The sequence below is a fragment of the Tamandua tetradactyla genome, chromosome 17 (assembly GCF_023851605.1).
Source record: "Tamandua tetradactyla isolate mTamTet1 chromosome 17, mTamTet1.pri, whole genome shotgun sequence".
Taxonomy (NCBI): domain Eukaryota; kingdom Metazoa; phylum Chordata; class Mammalia; order Pilosa; family Myrmecophagidae; genus Tamandua; species Tamandua tetradactyla.
The window spans coordinates 10,526,782-10,552,511 of record NC_135343.1 but is presented as its reverse complement, the minus strand read 5'-3'; the positions used below and the strand labels follow the sequence as shown (position 1 = coordinate 10,552,511).

Sequence of the window (25,730 nt, the reverse complement as noted above, 5' to 3'; positions counted from 1 at the left end):
TCTCCTACACCATTCATGATCCTTTTCTTGTATCTCTTAGACTCTAGAAACCCTGCATGTGCAGATGCTTAGATACATACATTTCTTGGGAGTATATGAGGGTCTTTGCACTACACCTAATGAAGTATTCAACCCAGCACCAAAATAAAAGAATAAACATTATTTGAAAAAGTTGCTTTTCCCTGTACAGTTTCAGATTTCATAGTCTTCCTCACAACACCCTTTGACTTAAATAATGAAATTACATTGCTACTTTATTTTTGTCCTATATAAATGAGTGTGTATCATACTGTTTTAAAGGCTACATGAAATAAATTTCTATTAAAAATAAATTATATTTTGAGAACTGGCCTATTGATTTGATAGCTTACATGATTAATAAATATATATTTACTATTGTGTATTACTCTTTCTAAGCTTTGTACATTTTTTTATCAGCTATTTCCTCGAAGATGTACATGGTTGTATGTAATGAACAATTGCTTGTTATCAATATCTGGTAAGTCATTTAGTTTTTAAATATCTTGTAGTTGTATCTATTTGTATTATTAGCTTTTATGTCATGTTTGTTTTTCTCTACAGGTAAAGCATCTCAGCTTTATTCCCATAATTTACCAGGGCTTTTTGATTATGCAAGACAAATGCAGAAGTTACCCGTTGCTATTCCAGCACACAAGCTCCCTGACAGAATATTGCCCAGGTAATTATATATTTAATTATGTTTTTTTCTTTTCCTTAGAGGTTAGAGAATATTGGTTATATTTTCTAAGAAATACTTATGGTATAGAAAGTGAAAGAACACTTAGTTTGGGTTAATAGATATCATGCATAATGAAAAAATTGTAAGAATTATTTTTTCTATTTTTTGGTTATGGTAACATATAAAATTTGCACTTTAACCATCTTTTTATTCCTTTTTATTAGAGATGTAAATTTACAGAAAACTCCTGCAGAAAATGCGGAACTCCAATATACTCCCCTCAAAGATATAGTTTACCATGCTATAAACACTTTGCTTTATAACAATATTGTATTAAATATTATTAAAGTTATACCACTAACTATTGTCCATAGTTTACATTAGGGTTCACTGTTTGTGTTGGACAGGTCCTATGGTGGGTGTGTGTTGTTTTTGTTTTTTTTTTTTCTAGTAATATATATATATATACCCTGAAATTTCCCCCTTTTAACCACAATCTAATATATAATTCATTGGTGTTAATCACATTCATATTGTTATGAATATAACAATATTTTTACATCACTATCATCGATTACTAAAACTTTTTCATCACCTCAGACAGAAACTCTAATGTCCATTGAACATTAAGTCCTTATTTTCCAGTCTCCACCCCAGCCCCTGATAATCTATATTTTAGTTTCTGACCCTCTGAATGGTGATTATTCTACTTATTTCTTATCATTGCAACAAAATTGTTTATCCTGTAGTGTTTGGCTTATTTCACTCAACATGATGTCTTAGAGTTTATCCATGTTGTTGCATGAAGCAGAATTTCATCTCTTTACAGCTGAATAATATTCTGTTGTGTATATATGCTACATTGTGTTTATTCATTCTTCTGTTGATGGGCACTTGGGTTGCTTCCATCTTTTGGCAATTGTGAATAATGCCACTGTGAACACCAGTATGCCAATATCTGTTTAAGTTCCTGCTTTCACTTCTTTTGTTTATATTTGTACAAGTGGTAATTCTATGTTTAACTTTTTGAATAACTGCCAAACTTTTTCACAGTGGCTGCACTAAGAAATAATATATTTTCACAAGTATTGCTTATCGTATTCTTGTTCTGAAATTAATTTACTTCATACTTTTCATTTACATCAAAATTTTTCTTTAATTCTGTTTTTCTGCAAGGTTCAAATTAAATTTTCATCCTGTAATTTGCTTCTGATTTTGCATCACGTATACTGCTTTTGCTTTTAACATGTATGTTAACTTATGTAAAATAATTTTTCTCAGATTTCGTTTTCTAAACTTAGAAAATAAAAATGATTTATTAAGTAAAGGTTTGTGCATTAGGAGATAATTACTTAGAAATTGAAGGGCTTATTTTTCTACTTAAAGAATTTTTAATGATGTACTGTTCCTTTTGCTTATTATAATATTGGACCTCATTTGTTAACTAAAAAGTCTTCTGGGTATGGTATAAATTGTATTTTACAAGCTTTATAATATAGCCATTCTCCTTCATATTTGTTGTAAAGCGAGTAATGTAAAATCTCTGTTTTCCAATACAGTAATTTGTTGTTCTCAATTGCCAAGTTTACGGTATAGCTAAGATTTGCCCCTTTCTGCACAGAAACTTTTTTAAAATGAATGCTTTTGTTAATTTAAACATATACCTCATGCTTTTCAGTCTTCTGAAAATAGATATTACATAATTGGATCTTTTCCTGATGAGTCAGAGTTGTGATTATGAACTATAATTGTGCTATTATAATGTACTGTTATATTTGTAGTTGAAGTTAGTGGTGTTTCTTTTATAAGTAGCCCCAGAACTGAGTTTGGGGGGTTTCTTTTTTATAGTTTACCTGCCCTTATGCGCTCACCTGTATAGCATCTTTCCATCCGAAATTCTTACGTGATATCCCTGAATTCCTATGGGCATAGAAACTGACCACCAAGCTTTAAAGTATTGTGTAAAAGCCCTCAAGTTGCATAAGGCATATTTGTGTGCTTTCAGCTGTGTTCAATGTTTCAACTTTTTACTTAATACGTTAGTGTGCAGGAAACATCCCAGTGTATAGATGATATAAAATTAAATAAGATGTTGCTACTTCTTTTAAGAAGTTTCTATACAGTAAAATTTTATATCTAAGAATATTTCACCTTCAAGTTATTATTGAAGGGATTTTTATATCAATATGTCTTTAGTTAGTTACACCCACAAATGTGTCCTTCCCACTTCTTCAGTTTCATTATCTAGCAATCTATTACCATAAAATCTACTCTTAGACCTCTCATTTATTGGCAGGAAATCTAAAAATCCTTTTTGTACAATAATATTTATGTATTAGTAGTACCATTTCTTCTATCATACAGTGAATACAATTTAAACTTTCTTTAAGTATCTTGTAATGCCTCATGGTTTTCATTCTGAATACAGTTACTCTCTGTACCATATTATAATTCTGCTTTAGGAAAGCAAGGCTTTGGAATTTAAGTAGACTTTATTAAATCCTGTATCATCCCCTTATTAGATCTGGGACCTTGGGTAAGTTGTACAATCTCTCCAAATGTATTCATCTATAAAATGGAAGTAGTGTATGCATCTTGCAGAGTAGCTTTGAAAATGATAAATCACACATGTAATGTTACTGCCCTGGTTTCTAGCAGTTATTAGCCTCTCAATAAGTAGACCTCTTGACATCATTATCAAGCATGCTAAATTGACTCATTTCTGTAGTGTACCCTAAGATATTCTACATTAAATTTATTTCAAATGTTGGTTAACTTAGGAGTCCAGTTAGTTGGGTACTGATGAAATAAATGTTATTACCTTTTTGTAAAATCGTGACTAAAATTAAGACATGTCAATCACTATAGAATATTGATTGAATCTTTATATTTCATTGTGCTGTCCATACTGTATTTTGATTAGTTTCATGATTGCTGAATATAAGCCATAGTTAACTGTTGATTTTTCTCATAAATTAGTATTCTTCTTTATATCTCTTAGAATCTGGCAGTCAGTTAATCATTCTGGGTTTTGACCCAATCAGTAGCTTAAACCCTAATGTAGCTTTGGGGGCCAAAGGACAAGTTCCCAAGCATGGGCCAGGAATATTCAGCCCATTGCCAGTGGAAATCTATCAGCTGCCTGGTTGAGGTCTTTAAAAAAATCTAAAAAGCCCTTTGGTTCAAAAGCTTTGGTAAAGGAGATAGGAATGTGAAACTCCCAATGTGTATTAAAAGGACATGTGCATAATTATAAATTAGTTCATGAATTGAAATGTAAAACTTTGTAATATAAAGTTAGTCATGAAGAACAATGAAGTACTTTAACCAGATATTTGAAAACGTAAGTTTTAGATGGCCATTGTAGAATCCAATACCTGACTAATAATCTGTGTCGTTTAGGTACCATAGTTAATCAAGAAAATTCTGATTCATACAGATAAAAACTTCCATATGGTAACAGTTTTAACAACTTACTATTTAAGCTAATAATACCTTCATTTAAACTGATTAGTAGGGTAAATAAGAAACAGTAAGTTTTTTTTACTGTGAGTGCTGGAGTCAGACAGACCAAGACACTAAATTAGAGGTCTTTACCCCTACATTGCTGACTTATATGACCTTGAATAGATTACTAAATCTGAGCCTCAGATTTCTATGCTGTTCATCAACTTTATTTAAGCATTAGGGGGACTAAATAACACGTAAAATGCCTGTCATATAGTAAGAATTCAGTATTAGCTATAATTATTATAGGTTTTCATAAATATTAAAGTCAGTATGGAAAATGAACTAATGGCTAAAATTACAATACCAGATGTTAATATGCTTTGTTCTTACTTAGTTGAAATTATACAGCGACAAGACCGTCCATCAAGAAAATTCTTCTCAGCTTGATTGGAATTGTAGTGAATGTCACATATGCGATGTACAAATTTTATGTTGCCAGAGAAGCACAACACTGATTTAAAGAGAAATGACCTCTAAGCTTTGATGCATTTACACATTTTAAAGTAGTTTAAATGTGTGTACAAAAATGGAGAAGTTTAATTTGAGGTTTGCCTAACTCTGCTTTAGCAGTCTCCCTTGTAGTAACTTTTATTATAAAAGACATTTGCATATGTAGTATATATTTTTATTGTAGTTTTAAAAAATAGTTTAAAATGGATTCATAAACATTAAATTTGAATCAGATGTTTGCAGAATCTAGAGCACCTCTGCAACAAATCTCTTTCCCACTTTTCCTGACTAGAGAAATAAAGATACCTAAATAGAAGTCCTGAAGATTATTTTAGTGGCAAGACAACTTTTTACGTAGCTTAATATATGTATTAAAAATATATTTTTCCAGTTTGTGACTTATCTTTTCACTTTCTCAATGGCATCTTTTAGTAAACCAAAGTTATTAATGTATTCCATCAGTTCATCCAATCAACTGAATGTCATCTACATGCCAGGCATAGTTTGAAGTGTTAAAGATACATCAGTGAAAAAAATGTCAATTGAAGTTTTTCAGTATTTTCCTGTATGATTTGTCTTTTTGCATTTATTTAAGAAATCCCAAGGTTATATTCTAAATGTTTTATAGTTTTGTCTTTATATTTAAATCCTTAATCCATTTGGAATTGATTGGGGGGAGGGAAGTGGGGAAAGGTGCCAATTTATCCTTGTTTTTGATAACCTGTTGTGTCAGCACTGATTTTTGAACAGCCCATTCTTTCCCCACTGATGGACAATAGCACCTTTAATGTATGCTAAGGTTGCCTACATGTATTACATATTAATTTTCCTTTATATTTTAGGAAATTTGCTGTATCAGCAAAAATTCCTGAAACCAAGTGGTGTCAGAAGTGTTGTGTTGGTAAGTAAACTGTCAGTAACATGTAGCCCTTTGTTTCACAAGGTGGATTAGAAAACTTCATGAAGTTCCTTTTTTTTTTTTTTAACTAATATAAAACAATCTTCCAGGGTATTCTTCAAGTAAGAGCTTCTTTTTCCCGTTTAGCAAAACAATTTCTTGGCTATTCCAAGAAATTACAGACTAAGCCTTAATAAAGCACCTTGCATTTAATACTTGCTTAGTGACTAATGTGTTGACTGTGGAAAGACAGGCATGATATTTTATAACAGCACTTTATCACACCCTGTTCTCCAAGGGGCCTCTTACTTACCGTTCACCATTCTGCTTAATAATGGCTTGTAAGACTGCATTTTTTCATTCAGTGTGATTTCCATGCCTTTAATATGGGAAACTCTGTGCTCTGTGATGTGGAAGTCATAGTCTCCCTGTTCATATATCAGTATCCTAAAATTTCCCCACCTCTTAGCAACCAGCTATTTTATTCACTTGTAACAAAAAAATGATGGTTTCCTTTCTTAAGTAACTAGTGTTTTAAAAGGGAAGTTTGAGGAAAATATAAATCACAAGCCCACAAAATACAGTATGGAAAGGACTTAAACCATCTTTTAAACAGCTTATTGAAGAAGGTGGGATGTGGGCTAGGTCTCAAAAGATTTTAGTTATTAGTAGTTGAAGAGACTATTTCAAACAGGAAATGATAAAACAAACATGGGTGAAAAATCATAATGCTTATATAATAATACTGAATATTCCAGTTAGCTGGAGTACAAGTTATGGAGAGGAGAATGGTAGAAGGTTGGTAGGGACAGTGAGATTGGAGATAGACTGTGAAAGACCTTGCGTGAACAGTCTAGAGGGCATGAACTTGATTTGCTTGCTATACAGTAAGGAGGATCCTGAGTTAAGGTAGCAGCAGTGGAAATAGAAAGGAAGAGATGACTTGAAAACTTGAATCTAGAAGTCTGATGGAATGGCAGTGTTGTTACCAGGAAGTAAGGAGAGCAGCTGTTTGGGAACAAAGAAGAATGGCAAATTTAGGTTTAGTTATAATGGTTTGAGTTGCCATTGGAACATCTAGCAAACTGACCCTGACTCTATTAAGGAAGAAAAGAGGCAAAGTTTTCTTCTAACTGAATTCCTATACAGATTTTACTGTTTGCTTTGGCAAGGTACTGCTTACCTTTTCTCTACCACTTAAATATTTCAAATCTCTGTGAAGTTTGTAGACTTGACTGCTGTTCTTCTTTTTATAGTTTAAAAAATTCCGTACATATTTTTTGCTTTTAATTTTAACAATAAGAAAGAAAACCCAAAATCTGAGACAATTCAGTTTTATTATTTTAAATCTATATTTTGAAATTTGATTAATCTCTGTAATTGTTTTGAGTAGCCATAAAAGTTTAATAAAGATGTATAAGTGGTTTCTTTATTTTTAGAACAAAGCATTATTGCCTCTGAACATAACTACCAAAAGCACCCTCAGCCCCCATCCCTCAGTGTGCTGCGCCTGTCCTTCCTGCTGTATCCTTTCAAGTTGACATCTCCCCAAGTCTGATTTTACCTTTTCTCCAGGATCTTGCTGCCTTAGCTAACCTCCCTGATAAGGGTACCCTAAGTCCTTCTCTTCCCCCCATCCCCTTAACAACCAGTAGTTTCATTTGTGCACCTTAAGCAAAAAGCCTGCAAATGATGATGGAATTTTCTGCTTTTACTTGAAACTTTATTTTTCTTCCTTCCCTTCCTTCTCTTCCTTCCTTCCTTTTCTTTCCTTCTTGCTTTCCTCCTTTCTTTTCTTTTCTATGTAATTATTATATTAAGGACTTTATATTATAAGAGAAATTACATGTACTTTTTTTGCCTTGACAGTGAGAAATCCTTATACAGGCCATAAATACCTATGCGGGGCACTTCAGACAAGCATTGTTCTATTAGAATGGGTTGAACCAATGCAGAAATTTATGTTAATTAAGGTAAGTATGAAAGTCAGCATATGTCATTCTTTCTTTTCTTTTTTTTTTTCTTTGCATGGCCTGGCACTGGGAATCAAACCCGGGGTCTCCTGCATGGCAGGTGAGAACTCAGCCTGCTGAGCCACTATGGCCTGCACTATGTCGTTCTTAATATTAAAACTTATCTGCCAACTCTTTTGTTCTTTTGAATCAGAGATACATTCCAAAAACATCCTTCCAGGTAATTCTCAATTTGATGTAATGATTTTGGATTGTGTGATGGGGTGATGAATGATAATTGGGGAATTGGGGTGCCCGATTATCGGAAAGGTTTTGTCATGAAAGTTTGGAAAAAAAGTGCAGGAATGTGGCAGCAGAGAGCTGGAAATAAATGTCTCAAATACACAGTCTGTTGTCAAGAGCAGGAGGTGCTTACAGATAGCAAAATGTTTTGATTATATTCTCTGGTTGACCTCCTGCATCCCTTCAGAGAACACCCTGCAAGTTGGTGTTCAGTCTGAGAAGACAAGTGATAACCATAATGACAGGGAAATTATCTGTTTTGGTTTTATGCCTGCCTATTAATTAACACAGGCCTTCCCATGGCTTGTTGTGCCTAAGTTTCTGTTGGATGTTTAGTTAATGAATATTATTTCAACTACTTAATATTACCCTGTTATAAATTACATTTTAAGGGAAAACCAGTTTGTAAAATGTATAAAGTTTAATTTCAGTCACACCAAGAAAATATCAAATGAATTTTTAAAAACTGTTTTATTTGTTATAATATATGGGTTAAGTAGTCCTATTTCATGAGCATTTGGTATCTCAGTAGAAACTTGAGTCAGAACATGGTTGGAGTGGGATTCTGCCTAAATTTTAAAATGCAGAAAATGATATTTAAAATATCGGCTGCCTGTTTCTTAAAATATTATAAGTCACTGAGGAATCAGGGATCTATTTTTAATTTTCACATGAGTATGTATGAACCTCAAGATAATATCCAAAGAACATATAGTTTTGAGAATTTGGAACCCACTGAGGTAGTATTTCCACAAATGAATTAATGGTTTTTAATTCTTTAAACTAGTTTTGTTCTCAGCTCCCCTTTGTTCTTGCCTATTTGACAAAAGTACACGTTATCCTAGAGAGGGAGGAAAAGTCTATGCAGTTTGATTTTTCTGCAGCCCCTTCTTTCCCTGACTGCATTCTTCCTTCCTTTTCCTCAATCCACTTTAGGTATGTCCTTCATATTCCTTTCATTCCTAACTTCCATCAAAATGAAAAACACTTTCATTATATCAGTTATTCCTACATACTGATTAAGCCTTAATATGAGTGGATTTTATGTGTTTTCTGATATGTTAAACAATTTTTCATAATATGTAAGAAAATTTTAGTTGTCAAAGCATGCAAGAGGGAAATTATGTTTTGAAGAAATGGGAAGCTTAAAATGACCCATCTGTGTCTTGACTTTCCCAGGTCAATAGTTCCAAGAGCACATGCAGGGAGCCTGGCCTAGCCTGGCTCTGACTAATGAAGCGTGATACCAGAATTCTAAGACATTTGGACTTATAACTCCCTCACGACTCCTACTACCTTGAAACTTCCTCAACTATAGGCCCTTACCTCCTTCCTTTAATCTTAACCCAATTCCCTTTTCTCTGTCTCTCTGCTTCAAGACTTCTGTATGTATTTTGTTTCTGACATATTTGGCACTGTTATTAGAATTTATGATGTTTCTGTATTATAACTCTTCATCAGATGTGTTTTGAAGCATTCATATGCTTTCTTACTCTTTTAAATGACTTTTCTGACATAGTTTTTGCTTCATTAGACTGCATTTTCATCGTAACTAAAAGTTAGAAATTAAATATCTCCCCAGCAAGTATTTGTGTACTTATTACAAACCAGGCACAGTGCTATTTACTAGTGAGACAGGGATGAAGTCACTGAGATAGCCCCTGCTCTCAAGCATGATCACCGTGGCAACTGGATTTAAAGTTAGTAGGAGGGAATCCCTTTCTTTTGGTGACTTAGTCACAATGCTTAGTTTTTATTGAGAACTACAGAAGTAGTCAAAATCTGTTGATTTTTCTATTTGCTGACAAAAAATAAGCAAAGAAGCAAAAGCATTGCTTGCTTTCTGCTTTATTGCTCTTATGTTTCAAAGAAGATTATTTAAATTGTATTACCTTATTAAAAATGTGACAGATGTTATCCAAAGCATTTGCCTGTGGTGATGGGAAAGCTCCTGCAGGTGAGGTTTGGAGAGTGAGCATTAATGAAAATAAGTCCCTGGCCATGTGGGATGGAGGCAGTCCAGTAGCCACGGGGAAGGAAGGAGTGGGGGCACAGCCGAGGGAGACAGAGCTTCCCCTACAGCCTTGAGGAGCACATCACATCCTCTCACACTTTATAACTCGTAGTTATGGTAACCTCATTTTGCCTTTTTATTTCCTTTAGAAAGTGCTAAATTAGGTAAAAACCATCTGTTTCTAATTATGTAAAACTGCATATGGTATGGCGTTCAGCAATAAATATTTTTAGTGTTTAAGAAGACATTTGGGAGAACGAGAAAAAAGAAGGCATCGGAAGCTTCTTGAGACTTACATCTATCATATGTATCTTAGTGTGTTTTGTACTTCAGTAATTCTCAATGGAGGGTGATTTTGCCCACCAGGGAACATCTGGCAATGTCAGAAGCCTTTTCTAGTTGTCACAACTAGGGAAGGGCACTACTGGTGCCTAGTGGTAGAAGCAGGGAAGCTACTAAACATGTTGCAGCCAGGACGGCCTCCCACAGCAAAGAATTTCCCAGCCCACCATGTTAATAGTGCTGAGTTTGGGAAACTCTGTTATCTATACATGGATCCTATCCAAAGATCGAATGGAAAGGCAGAAATAGTAGTAGTGGCATTCCTGATAGGAAGAGGACAAAAAACAAATCATTGGTTAAAAACAAATCCTGGGTTGAAATAAAATAAATATATGTTACTTTTGAGACACACATCATGGAATAAAAGCTACTGAATGAGAAATGTAAGAACAAAATACCAGAACTACATTGTACTAAAAATTGTCATTTATTTACCAGCCTGTTACAAAGCAGAATAAATAAGATGCATAGATACTATAATGAATGTTAGTATTATACGATGTTATACTGAATATTATGTAATGTTACACTGAATTTTATGGCCACCGAAAGGCTACTTTAGTTGGAGAGGAGTCTGAATGAGCAGAAAAATAAGTAGTATCTCAGTCCCCAGTTTTCGGGGGTGTTCAGCAGGAGTGGAAGGTGGCTCAGCAGTTGTCCACTTCAGTGATGGCCTAGCCTGTTTCTCCAGGGACTCATGCCTGGCAGGCATAGTCATTTAAGCTGCAAGTCTTTATTTGAAAAATCAAATTTGGTATCAAAAGATTTTTTAATTTAAGGATATCCATGTTTAATGTACTGAAGGTTATGTGAAAGTGGATGAAAGTCAAGATAACCTACGTTAGCAGTAAAGGAGATTTAGCAGTAGGAGGAGGATTATTCAGCACAAATAGGAAGCCTTTGTTCCAGGGAAAACTCAAAAATAAAAGGAATTCCATTTTGATAATTTAAATAGTCAATTGATCTACTTAATATGTTATATATAAATATGAAAAAAAAATCTATTTAAAGCCAAATTAAAAAAAAACAGAAGTTAAAAACAAGAGCAGAAGAGAAGTGCCAGCCCCCCGACCATTCAGTATAGTTTTGTGTGTTCTGGCCAACACAGTAAAATGAGAGCAGTGAAACATATTGGAAGCATAAATTTAGGAAAGGAAATATGATTTTATTTTGGAAATATGAATGGATACTAGAAAGAATTAAATTTCTTAAAGTTTGCGAGTTGCCAAATTAAAAATAAATCAAATTCAATAGTTTTGTTAAATACTTACAGTAGCCATTTGGAAAATATAACGAAAACATAGCCCATTCATAAGAGCAACAAATATATTAGAAATTAATAAAATATGTATACAGCCATTATTTTTAAATGCAATTTTTGTTAAATATGAAAGACCTAGAATAAATGTAAATCATGACCTCATCTTGGATGTCACTTTTCCTGAATTAGTTGTAGTTTCAAATGTAGACTGTTGCAGTTAAAACTTAACCGGAATTTTCTATCAGAAAAAAATAAAATGACAAGGATCTTAAAGATTATTCTGAAAAATAAATACAACGAGGAAAATTCTTCAACTCCAGCACTTCTTACATGTTTCAAGCTATCTTAGCTGATGTGGCCTGGCTTATTTTGGCAAAATTAGATAAATGAAGGAATGTTACCTTCCTATTTAAATAAAGTAAGAGTTATATTGGGACTTAAAGTAAGAAAAGTATTCTAATGCTTAATAGGTAAAAGGACAAGAGGCCTGCATAGCTGCATGTATCTCTAAGCGTTAGAATTAATTCTACCTATGTTTTAACAGTATATAAGTGTAATCATGCAGTATGTATTATTTGTTTGTATCTGGCAACATATACTTGTGTAGTTGCTGGATATAGCTATAATTCATTCATTTTCATGACTCTGATTTTCCATTGTGTGGATATGCCATAATTTGTTTATCCATCACACTGTTGATAGGCATATGGGCTTTTTCCAGTTTTTTTTGTTTTTCTGAATACTGCTTTTGTGAACATTTTCACATCTGCTTCCTGGTACACAGGTTCTCTAGGGTATGTATCTAGGAATGTTTTTGCAGGGTGATAGGCATAAGCATTTCTTCAGCATTAGTAGATAATAATGTAGGTAGCCGGAGAGGTTGTGCGGTTTCTGCTCCCAGCAGCAGTGTCTGCGCATGCATTGACTCCTCCCTGACACTTCTTGTCATTCGTTTTAATATCAGCCATTCTGGCATGTATGTGTGTCTCATTATGAATCTAATTCCCTGATGATTAGTGAAATTACTGTTTTCCATCTCTTTTCCAAGCTTTTAAAATGTGAATTTAATCTCTTTGTAGCAAAACAGCAAAAAAAAAAAAAAAAAAACAGTAATTTTAAAGTTTTGTGAAATTAAAATCAGTTATATTATAAATCTTATAAGTTCATTTATTTGGTAGAATCACTTGAGATATGAGGCTAAATTTCTCTCTTATCTGTGGCTTTTTCTGTCCATACTTAGGAGTTTCTTTCCCTAATTAGAGTCTCAGTTTTTCTCATCCATGTTTGCTCAGCTGGCTGAGAAGACAGAGTAGGATATCTGAAGAAGCATCCAACTGGGAAGCAGTAAACTGCTACAGAGGGCTGGGTGACCCTACTCCTGGGCCTCAGTTTCCAACTCTGTAAGGGGGGTCAGAGAGGTGATTAGGAAGTTCCTTTCTAACCCTAATACCATAAAATTATAGGATTGTAACTTTAGAAGTATTTTCACAGCTGTGCACAGGTAATTCAGTGGTTGAATCCTCACCTGCCATGCGGAGATTGAGTTCAATTCCTAGCACATACACTCAAAAATATATATATATATATTTTTTTTATTATATATATTTTTTTATTATATATATTTTATTTATATATTTATATATATATATATGTATATATATTCAGCAAATGGTGCTACAATAATGGGATATGCACGTGGAAAAATAATGAAATGTGACCCCCTTTGCACAGCATACAAAAATATATATTTTTTAACAGTAGCAAACCTAAAATTTTTATGAAGGTATTTCATAAGTTAGACTTTTCTGCATTCCCTGGTTTCTTAGACAAGGACTGCTCTTTATAGTAGAAAACTATTTTATATTTTTATACAACTAAAAATTGTTTAATAGTGTCATCGTGAAATGATTTGCCTTTTTGTGTTCCTTTGCTTACTGTATTTTCGTTTCTTTCTCCAGCACATAGACTTTCCTATACCATGTCCTCTTAGAATGTTTGAAATGCTGGTCGTTCCTGAGCAGGAGTACCCTTTAGTTTGTGTTGGTGTCGGTAGAGGGAGAGATTTCAACCAGGTGGTTCGATTTGAGACTGTCAATCCAAATTCTACCTCTTCTTGGTTCACAGAATCAGGTTTGTGATTTTTATTGTCTATACTAGTTTTATCATTAATAATTTTACCATATCGCTAAACAAAAATTGTACATGAAAACCCATCTTAAAAACTTACTAAATTGAGAGATGATGACTTGCTTTTTTTTAAAATAGCCAAATTTGTTTGAGGTATTTTAAAAGAATTCAATTAACAGGATATGTGTATTGTGTGCTTACTTTATCCAAAGTATATACACCAATTTTTTAATTTAGAAATGAAATATGATATGAATCTGATCCTCAGTGACTTATACTTCACAATTTTGCAGGAGCATATCTGTTACTATAAAATTCCATATATCTCAATCATTTTATTATTTTTAAGAAGCACAACATAAAATATGACATTTTAAATAACAGTTCCCATAGGCCTCTGCAGACCCCCCGACTCTTACCCCTTAAAATAATGAACTTTAAGTTACTTAAATCACACAGTACAAATCCTAAAGAGGAAAATAAAGAACACAAGATTGGAAAGTATTATTTTTCCATTAAAGCTTGCTGAGTAATCTGTAAAGATTTCATTGTTTCAAAAAAATTTGGTAATGGATGATAGTGATGGTAACACAACACTTGTGAATATAATTAACACCTCTGAATTGTGTACTTACAAAGTGGTCAAAATGGGAAATTTTATGTTATGTATATGTTACCACAATAAAATTTTAAAACTCAAAAAAAAAATTTTTAGTGGTATGTCTGAAAAATTACATTATTTCATAACCCCACTTACCCTGCCTCCCTGAATGATTTTGTCTTTTTAATCACATTTCCTCACTTTACTAGGAGTGTTGATAACAGAGATCACTGAGTATTTGATACAGACTGGTGATTCCCAAACTTGAGCCTGCATCAGAATTACCTGGAGGCTCATTAAAATACGTTGCTGGGCCACACAACTGGAGTTTTTCATTCAGTAGGTCTGGAGTACAGCCTAAGAATTGTCATTTCTATAAGCCCCTTGATTTTGTTCCAGGGACCTGGCATTTGAGGGTACTTAAAAATAATTCTCTAATATAAATTTTTGCCTTATGTTTTGTTCTACATTGTCAAGTAGCGTAGCAAATCTTTCCTTTCTCATTAGTTTCCCTAGTACTTGAGGAAATGTTATTCCCAACTAATGAACTTTTTACAAAAAATTTGATTATTGTTTGAAACTGTCATATTGTGTTGTTGCAGGCTGTACATGTAGGTAAAACTTGAGTTTCATGATAATTAAAACAGGTTGAGCTCACACTTAAAAGCATGATTTTAAAGGCTCTTTTATCTTTATTTTTATGTGTTTTTTTATGCAGCCCTTTTACTTTTTTTAGAGGCTTTTTTACGTTTTCTCTTTACCAATACCATATTATAAATGTAAATAACCACTGAAATATGTATTTGAGTGGTTAGATTGTATATCTGTTACTAGAATAAAAATTTTTTAAAAATAAGACTATAATACAAAAAGAGAATCCTAATGTAAACCATGGACTATGGTACAATTAAAATAATGTTCTTTTGTCGATTTTAATAACTATACCACACTAATACAGGATGTTAATAATAGGCATTTGTGGAGCCCTTTATTTTCTGCAACCCTACAACTTCTCTAACAAAAATAAAAGATAAAAACTATCATTTTACAATGGTTTGTTGTAGAATGTACAAAGGCAATTTTAAAAGGTAGTCTTTTTAAAGGTCTTGCCAAAAGACCCTTTGTCAGAGATTTTGTCTAATTGGAAAATATTAAAGAGTCAGTTTTCCAATAATATATTGATAAGGCAGGAGTTTGTTGAAAGCCTGGAAGATTATGCATGCAACTTTTGGGGAGATTAAAAGATATATATATATTTACAAAAGCCTGGAGGTAATTACCTGGCTTGCTGAAGCCCAGGTTCTGTTAAACCACACATTAAATTTGAAATTCTGCTTTCCTTTAAGGACACATCGTCCTCAGCAACCTCATGCAGCTTCATATTGGCTCCAAACTCCCCATACTACATTCTTCCTTATCCACCCAATTTCCTTTCAGAAAGCTGGTGCCCACTTGTTTTCTCATCTCTTCCTCCTTATTTAACAGTAAGGGATCGTTGGTTGATTAAGATCCTGTTGTCAGAGAATTTGAGTTAATACCTTACTTCTCCCAAACATTTTAATTGTAAATGCTTTACTTCTAATTGTTGAACAAAAGGCCTCATTTCCTGTATCAAAAGGAATTTTATTTTATACAGCTATGGGTACCTTCCTTCCCAGGAAACTATGATGACATCCACAGTATTATGTCACCATAACCACCTTCCATTATCAAAACTTTTGTACCCATTAGTCAATAATCTTCCATCTTTGTCCTTCCCACCCTGGCCCCTAGAGATCTGTCATCTGCTTTCTATTTCTATGAATTTATTTTACGTATTTTATATAATTGAAATCATACGTTATTTGTAGTTTTGTATCTGGCTTATGTTACTCAACTTGATGTCTTCAGGATTCATCCATGTAGCATTTATCAGAACTTCATTTCTTTCTTTGGCCAAATAATATTCCTTTGTTTCCATATACCACATTTTGTTTAGCCATTCAGCTGTTGATGGGCACTTGTGTCGTTCCCATCTTTTGGTAATTGTGAATGATGCTGCTATGAACATTGGTGAACAAATATCTGTTCAAGTCCTTGTTTTCATTTCTTTTGAGTATATTGAGTATATACTTAGAAGTGGTGTATCATATGATTACGTAATTCTAAGTTTAACTTTCTGAAGGACTGCTAAACTCTTTTTCACAGTATTTGTACCGATTACATACCTACCAGCTGTGCACAAGGTTCCAGTTTCTCCACATCCTCACCAACACGTGCTATTATTGCTATTTCTCATTTTTGTAGTGATAATCATCTAAGTGAGTATAAGGTGCTATCTCATGATGGTCTTGATTTGTATTTCCCTAATGGCTAATGATGTTGAGCATTTTTCATGTGCTTATTATTGGCCAATTATATATCCTCTTTGGAGAAATGTCTAATCAAGTTCTTTGCCCTTTTTTTTTTTTTTTTTTTTTTTTTTTACATGGGCAGGCACCGGGAATCGAACCCGGGTCCTCGGGCATGGCAGGCAAGCATTCTTACCTGCTGAGCCACCGTGGCCCACCCTTTGCCCATTTTTTAGTTGGGCTGTTTCTCTTTTTGTGGTTGAATTTTAGGAGGTCTTTATTTAAATTAAACCCTTAACAAATGCATGATTTACAATTATTTTACCCCATTATGTAGGTTAATTTCTTTTCTTGATAACTTCCTTTCAGGTACTTTTTTTTTTTAATTTAGATAAAGTTCAGTTTATCTATTATTTCTTTTGTTCTTCATACTTTTGGTTCCATATATATCTATCTCACCAGCATGGCAGGCAAGAATTCTGCCACTTGAGCCACCATTGTGCCTCCTGGTTCAATATATTTTTAATATGTTTGTACTTGAAGTAACTTGTTTGATTCTGGTTCATTCGTTCAATAAGTATTTTTTGTGTGTGCTAGGCACCTAAGGCAAAGTCCTTGACCTTCTGAGCTTAAAATTAGAAATCAGTCATAGCAGTAATTAAAAGATTAGAATTCCTGAGTCCCAGTTTCAAATATGAATGAAAGTAGTGCCACCACCAGTAGTAATAGCAATAGCTAACACTTATGATGTTGAGTCCTTAAAAAGTTTAGCATAGTTTGAACCCACGCAGTCTAGCTCCAAAGTCCAAGCTACCAACCACTACATTAAAGGTGTATATCCATTTCAAATGCATTGACCCTCAATTTTTAAATGTCCATATGCTTTAAATACTTTTTTTCTGTACATTTATCAAACTTTGTTTGTGTTTTAGATACCCCACAAACAAGTGTTACTCATGTAACCCAACTGGAGAGAGATACCATTCTTGTATGCTTGGACTGTAAGTTTTTTTTTTATTTGTGAACATCTTGTTTTGATAAGATTATTTTTATCTTAGTTTCTGAGTAACATTTTTTCTTCTCTAGGTTGTATTAAAATAGTAAATCTCCAAGGAAGATTAAAATCTAGTAGAAAATTATCATCAGAGCTCACCTTTGATTTCCAGATTGAATCAATAGGTAAGTCAGAGTTTTGTATAGACTGATAGATTGTGTTATGAGCAGGATAAAATAGTTTTATCTGTGGTGCCTGCCCATGCAAAAATAATAATAATAATAATTTTATCTGAAATTAGAAAACTGTGTTATTAAGAACTCATTTTAGAAAAACATAGAATATAATGAATATTAGAGTCTTTAAAATAGTTCACTAACTGTAGTATAAATAATGTTATCTTCTTTACAGATTTGTCATTTTTAAAAGAAATATTGTTTGTTATAACATAGTTAATGAATTTTCATTTCTTCTGGACTTCTGTAGACTTTCCCTTTAAGTTCTTTATAACTTAGATATACTCTATTGTGTACTCTATTGTGTTTTTACTGTTGTCTTCTGGTCAGTTTTTCCTTCTTTTTTTCACATCTTGCTTGTCAGAGAGCTTTTTCCAGAAAGGGATTTCTGACAGAATCAGTATTCTAAAATGAGTGCATTCAGGAAAAGCAAGGTGAAACTGATCATTTATGAGATAGTTCTGCGAAATTGAATGATAATTTAGTATTTAGTGATACACAGTTTTTCTGGTGTTCTTTATTAGTGAAATAAAGATACTTGGTTGTGTATGTGTGGCAAAAGGTAAGGTCAAGGACAGATACCTTATTTTTTTATTGGTTTTATTTTTCCCAACCAGGACCTACTTAGTACTGTTTGTTCTTTCCCTTCCCTTCCCCCAAAATGATGATGATGATGAGTTATTACGAAGACACATATGCTCAGGATGTTAAAATTGAATCCAGGTTTAGTAAATATAGCCAGGGTCAAAAAGCAAGATAAGCAAAGAACCGAAACTCAAAGCAGAATGCAGGCCTAAAGTCATACAGACCTGTTGGGCTCCAGGTATACCAGTAGACCAGAGCTAGGCCTCTGACTGATAAAGATTAAAAGTATTTCTCAGTAGATGGAGACCTAGAGACGGACTCTTTGCTTCATTGCTTGGGATGCCTGGTAATCAAGACTTTCCCCATGAGAGGAATAAAGCCTGAATGTTGTTTTTATTCACCCTTGAAGGAATAAATAATCCCATTGTATACAAACTGTTTCAGATATAGATCAAAAAGGAATGCTGAAAAGAATCAATGTATAAATGAAATAAACATTGATATTAAAATCAAACAAGACTAATACAGAAATCAAAATCTTCAGTAGATACACAAAAAGCATTCAGTAATATGCAAGTCATTCGGGATTTTAAAAAACTTTAAACTTCTTAGCAAATTTGAAATAGAAGGAAGTGTTCTTAATCTAACAAAACTTATTATAATCATCATGTATAATGATCAAGCTAAGACAAAAATGGCTTGCTGTCATCACATTTCAACATTGTCTTATTAGACAAGAAAAGGAAGTATGAAGATTAGAAAGAGAAGTTGGAAAGATCCTTTTCTGTTGATGGAATCTACATAGATAAGAGACTCTAATAGATTACTAGAACTGATAAGAGAATTCAGATCTGCTAGATATGAATAAACACAAATGAATAAGTTTCCTATATACCAGAAGTAATCAGTGAAAAATTTAATAGGGAAAAAAGATCCCATTCACGATGGCAACAAAATAAGATTTAGGAAATAAATCTAATCAGAACATGTTAGAGGCCATTTACACAGGGAATCCAAAATTATTATTTAAATATATAAAAGAAGATTTGAACAAAGAAAGAACTATACTATGTTTATGAGTAGAAATTATGAAAAAAGTGTCAGTTCTTCACAAATTAATCCACAAATTCTGTGCATTCTATAGTAAAAATCCCAACCCAGTGTTTTGTGCCACTTAATAAGATGATCTTGAATTTCACGTGAAAAAGCCAAAGTCTAAGAATAGTAAAATAAATGTTGAAAAATATACCTTACTCGATATTGAAATTTCCTATAAAATCAAAGTATAGTGTCTGACAGTGTGGTAGCATAGCAGCACAGGCATTAAAAAAAAGGTAGAGGAATGGAACAGGAGAGAGAGCCCAGAAGTAGAAATGCCATAAAGTCCCATGTAAATATCAGAAGGGAAATGATGGACTACTCTAAACAGATGATGCTGGTTAAAATTAGTTATTTGTGGGAAACAAGGTTAGATTTCTTCATCACTCAATCCACACAAAACTGTGGATTAAATATGTAAATATTAAAAGCAATTAAAATATTTAGAAGCTATGTATTCTTCTCCTAGGTATCTACCCCAGAGAAGATTTTGCACAAGTATACAAGATGTATAAGAATATTTATTGCCACATTGTTTGTAATAACAAAAAAACTAAAAACAAATGTTCATCATGCCAAATGTATGAAACTTGGAAACCTGATATATAAAGCTTTTACTGACATTGTAAAATTACTGTGCAGTGATAGTAAAAGTACAAATGAGAATTACAAATATTAAATTTATAATAGTGGTTATCTCTGGGAGGAAGGAAAGGCAGGAGTGGATTAGGGTGGATTATATAGGGGATGCTAGCTGTATTTTTATTTAAAACAAAAAAGCAAATATGGCATATTTTAGGATTTGATAGGTAGGTACATTTGTGTGTGTATTTATGTATATTATATTTGAAGTATCTTATTTTTTTAGGTCAGTTTAGCAAAACAAAAATTCGTATAAAAATGTTTTTTGTGAATTTTCTTTTATGAAAAATGAATAAGTTCTATATAGTATATTAAACAAACACTTTTAAAAATAAAGATGGTATATAAATATAGAATATTTGACATTAGTTAACAATTGAAATATTGCTATTAAAGAGAGAAAGAGGAATGATACGATGCTTATCAGTTGAACTTTTGTACTATTAACAGTAATTGAGCTATTCTTGCCTGCTAGTTTGCCTACAAGACAGTGTACTCGCTTTCTGGAAACATGGAATGCAAGGTAGAAGTTTTAGATCTAATGAGGTAAGTAATCTTTTAAAAATTGTATCCATTAAATAGTCACAAGACATTACCAAATTCTACTTCAATTCTCTTTAACTTTGGAAAATTCCTAACTGATACAAGTAATAATTGCTTTGCTAACTTTGTTACTATTTCCTAAATTCAGTTTAATAGTAAAGCTAAATCACACATACTCTATAGCCAACTTTCTCCACTACTCAAAGAACGTCAGTACATATTTTATGTACATCCAGTTAATGATCTTTATATTCAGAATTATAGCTTCCTAATACTGCTGAAAATTAGCCAACTGTAATTTTCTTTCAACTTTTCCAGACCATCACCTGAAACAAGAGGGCTAACTCCCTCTGTCCTGAGTCACTTTTCCTACCTTGCATTTCAGAAATAGTGACTAATGCTGCCTAAAGCAGGCTATAAGTCAAGGGTTCTGCATTTCTCTATTTCACTCCTATTTCTTTAATCCTTATTCACTTAACATTTACAAGATTCTTTGCCCCCTGTTCTCTTCCCTTTTAGTAACTTTTATCTGTAGCTCGTGAGTCCTCCCAACTTTTTAGGGATAATTTAACTTCAAGCCATGTGATATATACACCTCAATTTAACATTTATGACAGAAATTGCCAGGGTTATAAATAGGATCGAGGCATGGTACTTGCTCCTAGAAAGTCGTTAACAAAGCCATCAAAAATTCTTCCAGTAGTCCAAGCCTCTCTACCATTCACAGTAGTATAAGTTTTACTTGATCATCTTCGAGGAAAAGGAGAATTTCAGGCTTCTCAGGGAAAAAAAAAAAAAAAAGCTCATTTGTGTCCTAAAATCATTAACTCAGAGCACTTTAACAAAATAAGTAGTATAGTACTGTGCTGATGAGCATTAGTTCTAGGGTCAAGACATCCAATTCAAGTCTTAGTTCTAATACTCAGTAGCAATGTGACATTGGCATGTCACTTAACTAATTGCCTTTGTTTTTTTCATCTATGAATTGAGAGTTTAAAAAAATAGTACTTACTTCATTTCAGTGCTACATTTAAATGAAACAAAGCTTGTAATATGTTTGGCAGAAGTGTCCCTGGCTTCTGTAGTAATCAGCCAAGTTTTTAAAATGGTAGGAGACTCGTGCTGCCCTTGCTGGCCCCTCCCCACCCTCTCCCTGTCACCGTAGGGTTCCCAGTGCTGTTTTGGAGGGAGCAGAGTAACCTGTAAGTGCACACTGGGATTCCTGCATGCCCATGCCAGTCTATCAGGTAGCATCCGGAAAGACAGCTAAAGCAGTGTGACAGACAATTAAATCACAGCATTCCGGGGCCAAGGATTACCTGCTTTAGGTCATACAAAAGAGCAGTGAAATAGAGAAAATCTGTTTCATAGGGAGTAGACAGGGCATTTGAATTCTTGTAAGTGGGATTCCAAAGACTACAAGTAAGCACAAGCCCAGAATAAGACTCAAGCCCAGAAAAGACAGACAGGACCTCTATTTTGTATTCTCCTTGGTTTGATCTTAATAGGAGGCCTAAACTCTGAAGAAGATCACTGGCCAACACAGAACCAGTTTGCAAAGACTATGAAAATTTTTTTTCTTACATTGGTTTGTTTGTTTTTGTTAGCTCCTGGCACTCAAGGAAATTTCTGTCATATCAACAACTGAATACAAACCTAAGGAATAGACAACTAACAGGCTAAATTCCAGACTTAACTCTTTAAAATATTAAAATGTACAACAAAAATACAAGACAAAGAACCAGAAAATGATGGCTCGTCCACAGGAACAAGATAAAATCCAGGCATCAACAACTTGGACATGCTAGACAAAGACTTTTGAAAAATAATCCTCCATATGTTCAAGGAGATAAGAAATAAGGGAGATAAGGAAAACAGTGAATGAATAATATGAGAATCTCAATAAAGAAATGGAAATGTTCTAAAAGGAACCAAACAGAAACACTGAAATTGAAGACCACAATAACTGAAATGAAAAATTCCCTGGAGGGTTTCAGTAGTAGGTTGAAGCTAGCAGAAGAAAGAATCACTAAACTTGAAGACAAAGCAATCAGAATGATTCAGGCTAGGAAGCAGAAAGAAAAAATCATCTTAAAAAATGAACAGCCTCACAGACCTGTGGGACACCATCAGGTATACCAATATAAGCATTTTAGGTGTCTAGAAGAAAGAAAGAAAACGGCAAAGAAAATATTCAGAGAAATAATGGCAAAAAACTTCCCAAATTTAGCAAAAGACATGAATATGCACTTTTAGGAAGCCCATTGAACCCCAAATAGGATAAACTTCAAGAATACCCCACCCAGCCACGTAGTAGTCAGACTGTCCAATGCCAAGGACAAAGAAAGAGTTCTGAAAGCTTTAAGAGAAAAACAACATGTTATGTACAAAGGAGTCTCAATAAGAGTAAGTGCTGATTTCTCATCAGAAATCATGAAGGCCAGAAGGCAGTGGTATGAAATTGTTTAAGTACTAAAAGAAAACAATTGCCAAATTTTATATCTGGCAAACCTATGTTTCAATGATGAGAGAGAGATTAAGACATTCCCAGGTAAACAAAAATTGAGGGAATTTGTCACCACTAGACCTGCCCTACAAGCAGTGCTAAAGGGAGTTCTTCAGACTGAAAGGAAAAGAAATCAGACAGTTAATCAAAGCAGCATAATGAAATAAAGAGTCCTTGTAAAGGTAACCATATGAGTAATTATAAATATAAAGTGCTATTGTATTGTATTTTGTGGTATGTAACACCACTTTTTACTTCTTATAGATTCTAAAATAATAATGCATAAAAGTAATGATAAATCTATGATCTTGAACATATAATATATAAAAATGTAATCTGTAGCAAGTACAGCAGAAACATGGGTATACCAAGGGGTATAGGAACAGTGTATGCTATGCTATTGAATTTAACTTGGTATCAAATCAAACATGAATATTACAGATTTAGGATGTTATAAATTTAAGATGCAAATAACTAAAATCATAAATGAAAGGGGGTACATTATTACCAATAGCCAGTAATATAAGAAGATAAACAGTGTAGAATTGTTTGCAAACAAATTAGATAATCTAGGTGAAATGGACAAATTCCTAAAAACCATAAGCTTCCTACACTAACTCAAGAAGAAATAAATCTGAACAAACTGATAACAAGTAAAAAGGTTGAATCAAAATCAAAAGCCTTCCAACAAAAAAAGCCTCAGACCACATGACTTCACTGATGAATTTTACTAAGCATTCCAAGAAGAATTAACACCATTCCTGCCCAAAGCTCTTCCAAAAATTGAGAAGAAGATGCACTTTCTATGAGGCCAACATCATACTACTACAAAAGCCACATGAAGATTCCACAAGAGAAGAAAATTGCAGACCAATATCCCTTATGAATGATGAATAGAGATGGAGAAATCCTTAACAATATGAGCAAACTGAATCCAACATCACATTAAAAAATTGTATACCGTGATCAAGAAGGATTTATCCCAGGAATACAAGTGGTGGTTCAACATAACAAAATTAATGTAATATACCACATTAATAGAACGAAGGGAAAAAAACATAATTATTTTAGTTGATGCTGAAAAAGCATTTGACAAAATCCAGCACCCTTTCTTGATAAAAACTCTTAGAAAATTAGAAATAGAAGGAAACTTCCTCAACATGATGAAGGGCATCTGTGAAAATCTTAAAGTTAGCATCATAGTCAGTGGTGAAAGACTAAAAGTTTTCCCCGTAAAATCAGGAAAAAGACAAGGATGCTTGTCATTGTTATTCAGTGGTGTTTTAGCCAGACCAGTTAACAAGAAAGAGAAATAAAAGGCATCCAGATTTAAAAGGAAGAAGTAAACCTTTGTCTTTCAGATGTCATGATCCTTTATATATAGAAAATCCTAATATCAATCCTACAAAATCTTCTAGGGCTAAGAAACAAATTTAGCAAAGTGCCTAGTACAGTACCAACACGCAAAAATCAGTTGCGTTTCTATATGCTAGTAATGAACAATCCAAAGACAAAATTGAGGGGAAAAAATTCCATTTACAGTAACAACTGAAAGAATTAAATATCTAGGAATAAGTCTAGCCAAGAGTATAAAGGACTTACACAGGATAAATTATAAAACATTGCTAAATGAAACCAAAGACATAGGTCAAAAATAGGACATTCCATTTTCATGGATTGGAAGGCTAAGTATTGTTAAGGAGTCATTTCTGCCTAAAGTGGTTTACATAATCAACTGTATTCCAGTCAGAATTCCAACAGCCTTCTTTGTAGAAATTGAAAAACCAGTCATCAAATTTATATGAAATAATAAGGGGTCCAAAATAGTCAGAACCATCTTGAAAAAGAAGAGCAAAGTTGGAGGACTCACACTTCCCAATTTTAAAACTTATTAACAAAGCCACAGTAATCAAAACAGCATGGTAAGGACACAGGGTTGGATGTATAGATCAGTGGAATCAAATTGAAAGTTCACAAATAAATGCTTATTTCTATGGCCAATTGACTTTTGACAAGGATGCCGCGTCCACTCAATGGGGAAAGGAAAATCTCTTCAAGAAGTAGTACAGGGGAGGGCAAGGGTAGTTCATTGGTAGAATTCTTGCCTGCCATGTGGGAGATCCGGCTTCGATTCCTGGCCCATGCACTTCCCAAACAAACAAGCAAACAAACAAACAAAAGCCAGAAAAAGCATTCAACAAATGGTGCTGCAATAAGGGGATACTCATGGAAAAAGAATGAAATGTGACCCTGACATACAGCATACAAAAAAAAAAGGAATGAAAAGGAAATATCCAGGGAAACTGGATATTTATATGCAAAAGAGTGAAGATAGACTCCTATCTAATTATACAAAAATTAACTCAAAATGGATCAAATCCCTGAATATAAGAATCAAAACTATAAAAATATATAGGGAAGCATCTTCAGTATCGTATGTTAGGCAGTGGTTTCTTAGGCTTTTTACCAGAAGCGTAAGAAATAAAATTTTAAAATAGATAAATAGAACCTCATCAAAATTAAAAATATTTGTGCCTCTAATGTAAAAGTGAAGAAACAACCACAGAATGGAGGAAGTATTTGAAAGCACCTATCCAATAAGGTTTTGATACTCAGAATATAAAGAAATCACACAACT

General features: G+C 33.4%; 1 protein-coding gene across 4 annotated transcripts in view; it reads left to right on the top strand.

The window, feature by feature from the left end:
* MAP4K3 (mitogen-activated protein kinase kinase kinase kinase 3) overlaps positions 1-25,730 on the top strand; it is a 210,672-nt gene that overhangs the window by 180,726 nt on the left and 4,216 nt on the right. For all 4 annotated transcript variants that reach the window (XM_077134037.1, XM_077134040.1, XM_077134038.1 and 1 more), the window contains 8 exons: positions 439-499; positions 583-700; positions 5,503-5,561; positions 7,428-7,531; positions 13,389-13,560; positions 17,421-17,489; positions 17,575-17,667; positions 20,519-20,589. In XM_077134037.1, coding sequence (XP_076990152.1) covers positions 439-499; positions 583-700; positions 5,503-5,561; positions 7,428-7,531; positions 13,389-13,560; positions 17,421-17,489; positions 17,575-17,667; positions 20,519-20,589 — 747 coding nt within the window. The remainder of the gene's footprint in view (positions 1-438; positions 500-582; positions 701-5,502; positions 5,562-7,427; positions 7,532-13,388; positions 13,561-17,420; positions 17,490-17,574; positions 17,668-20,518; positions 20,590-25,730) is intronic.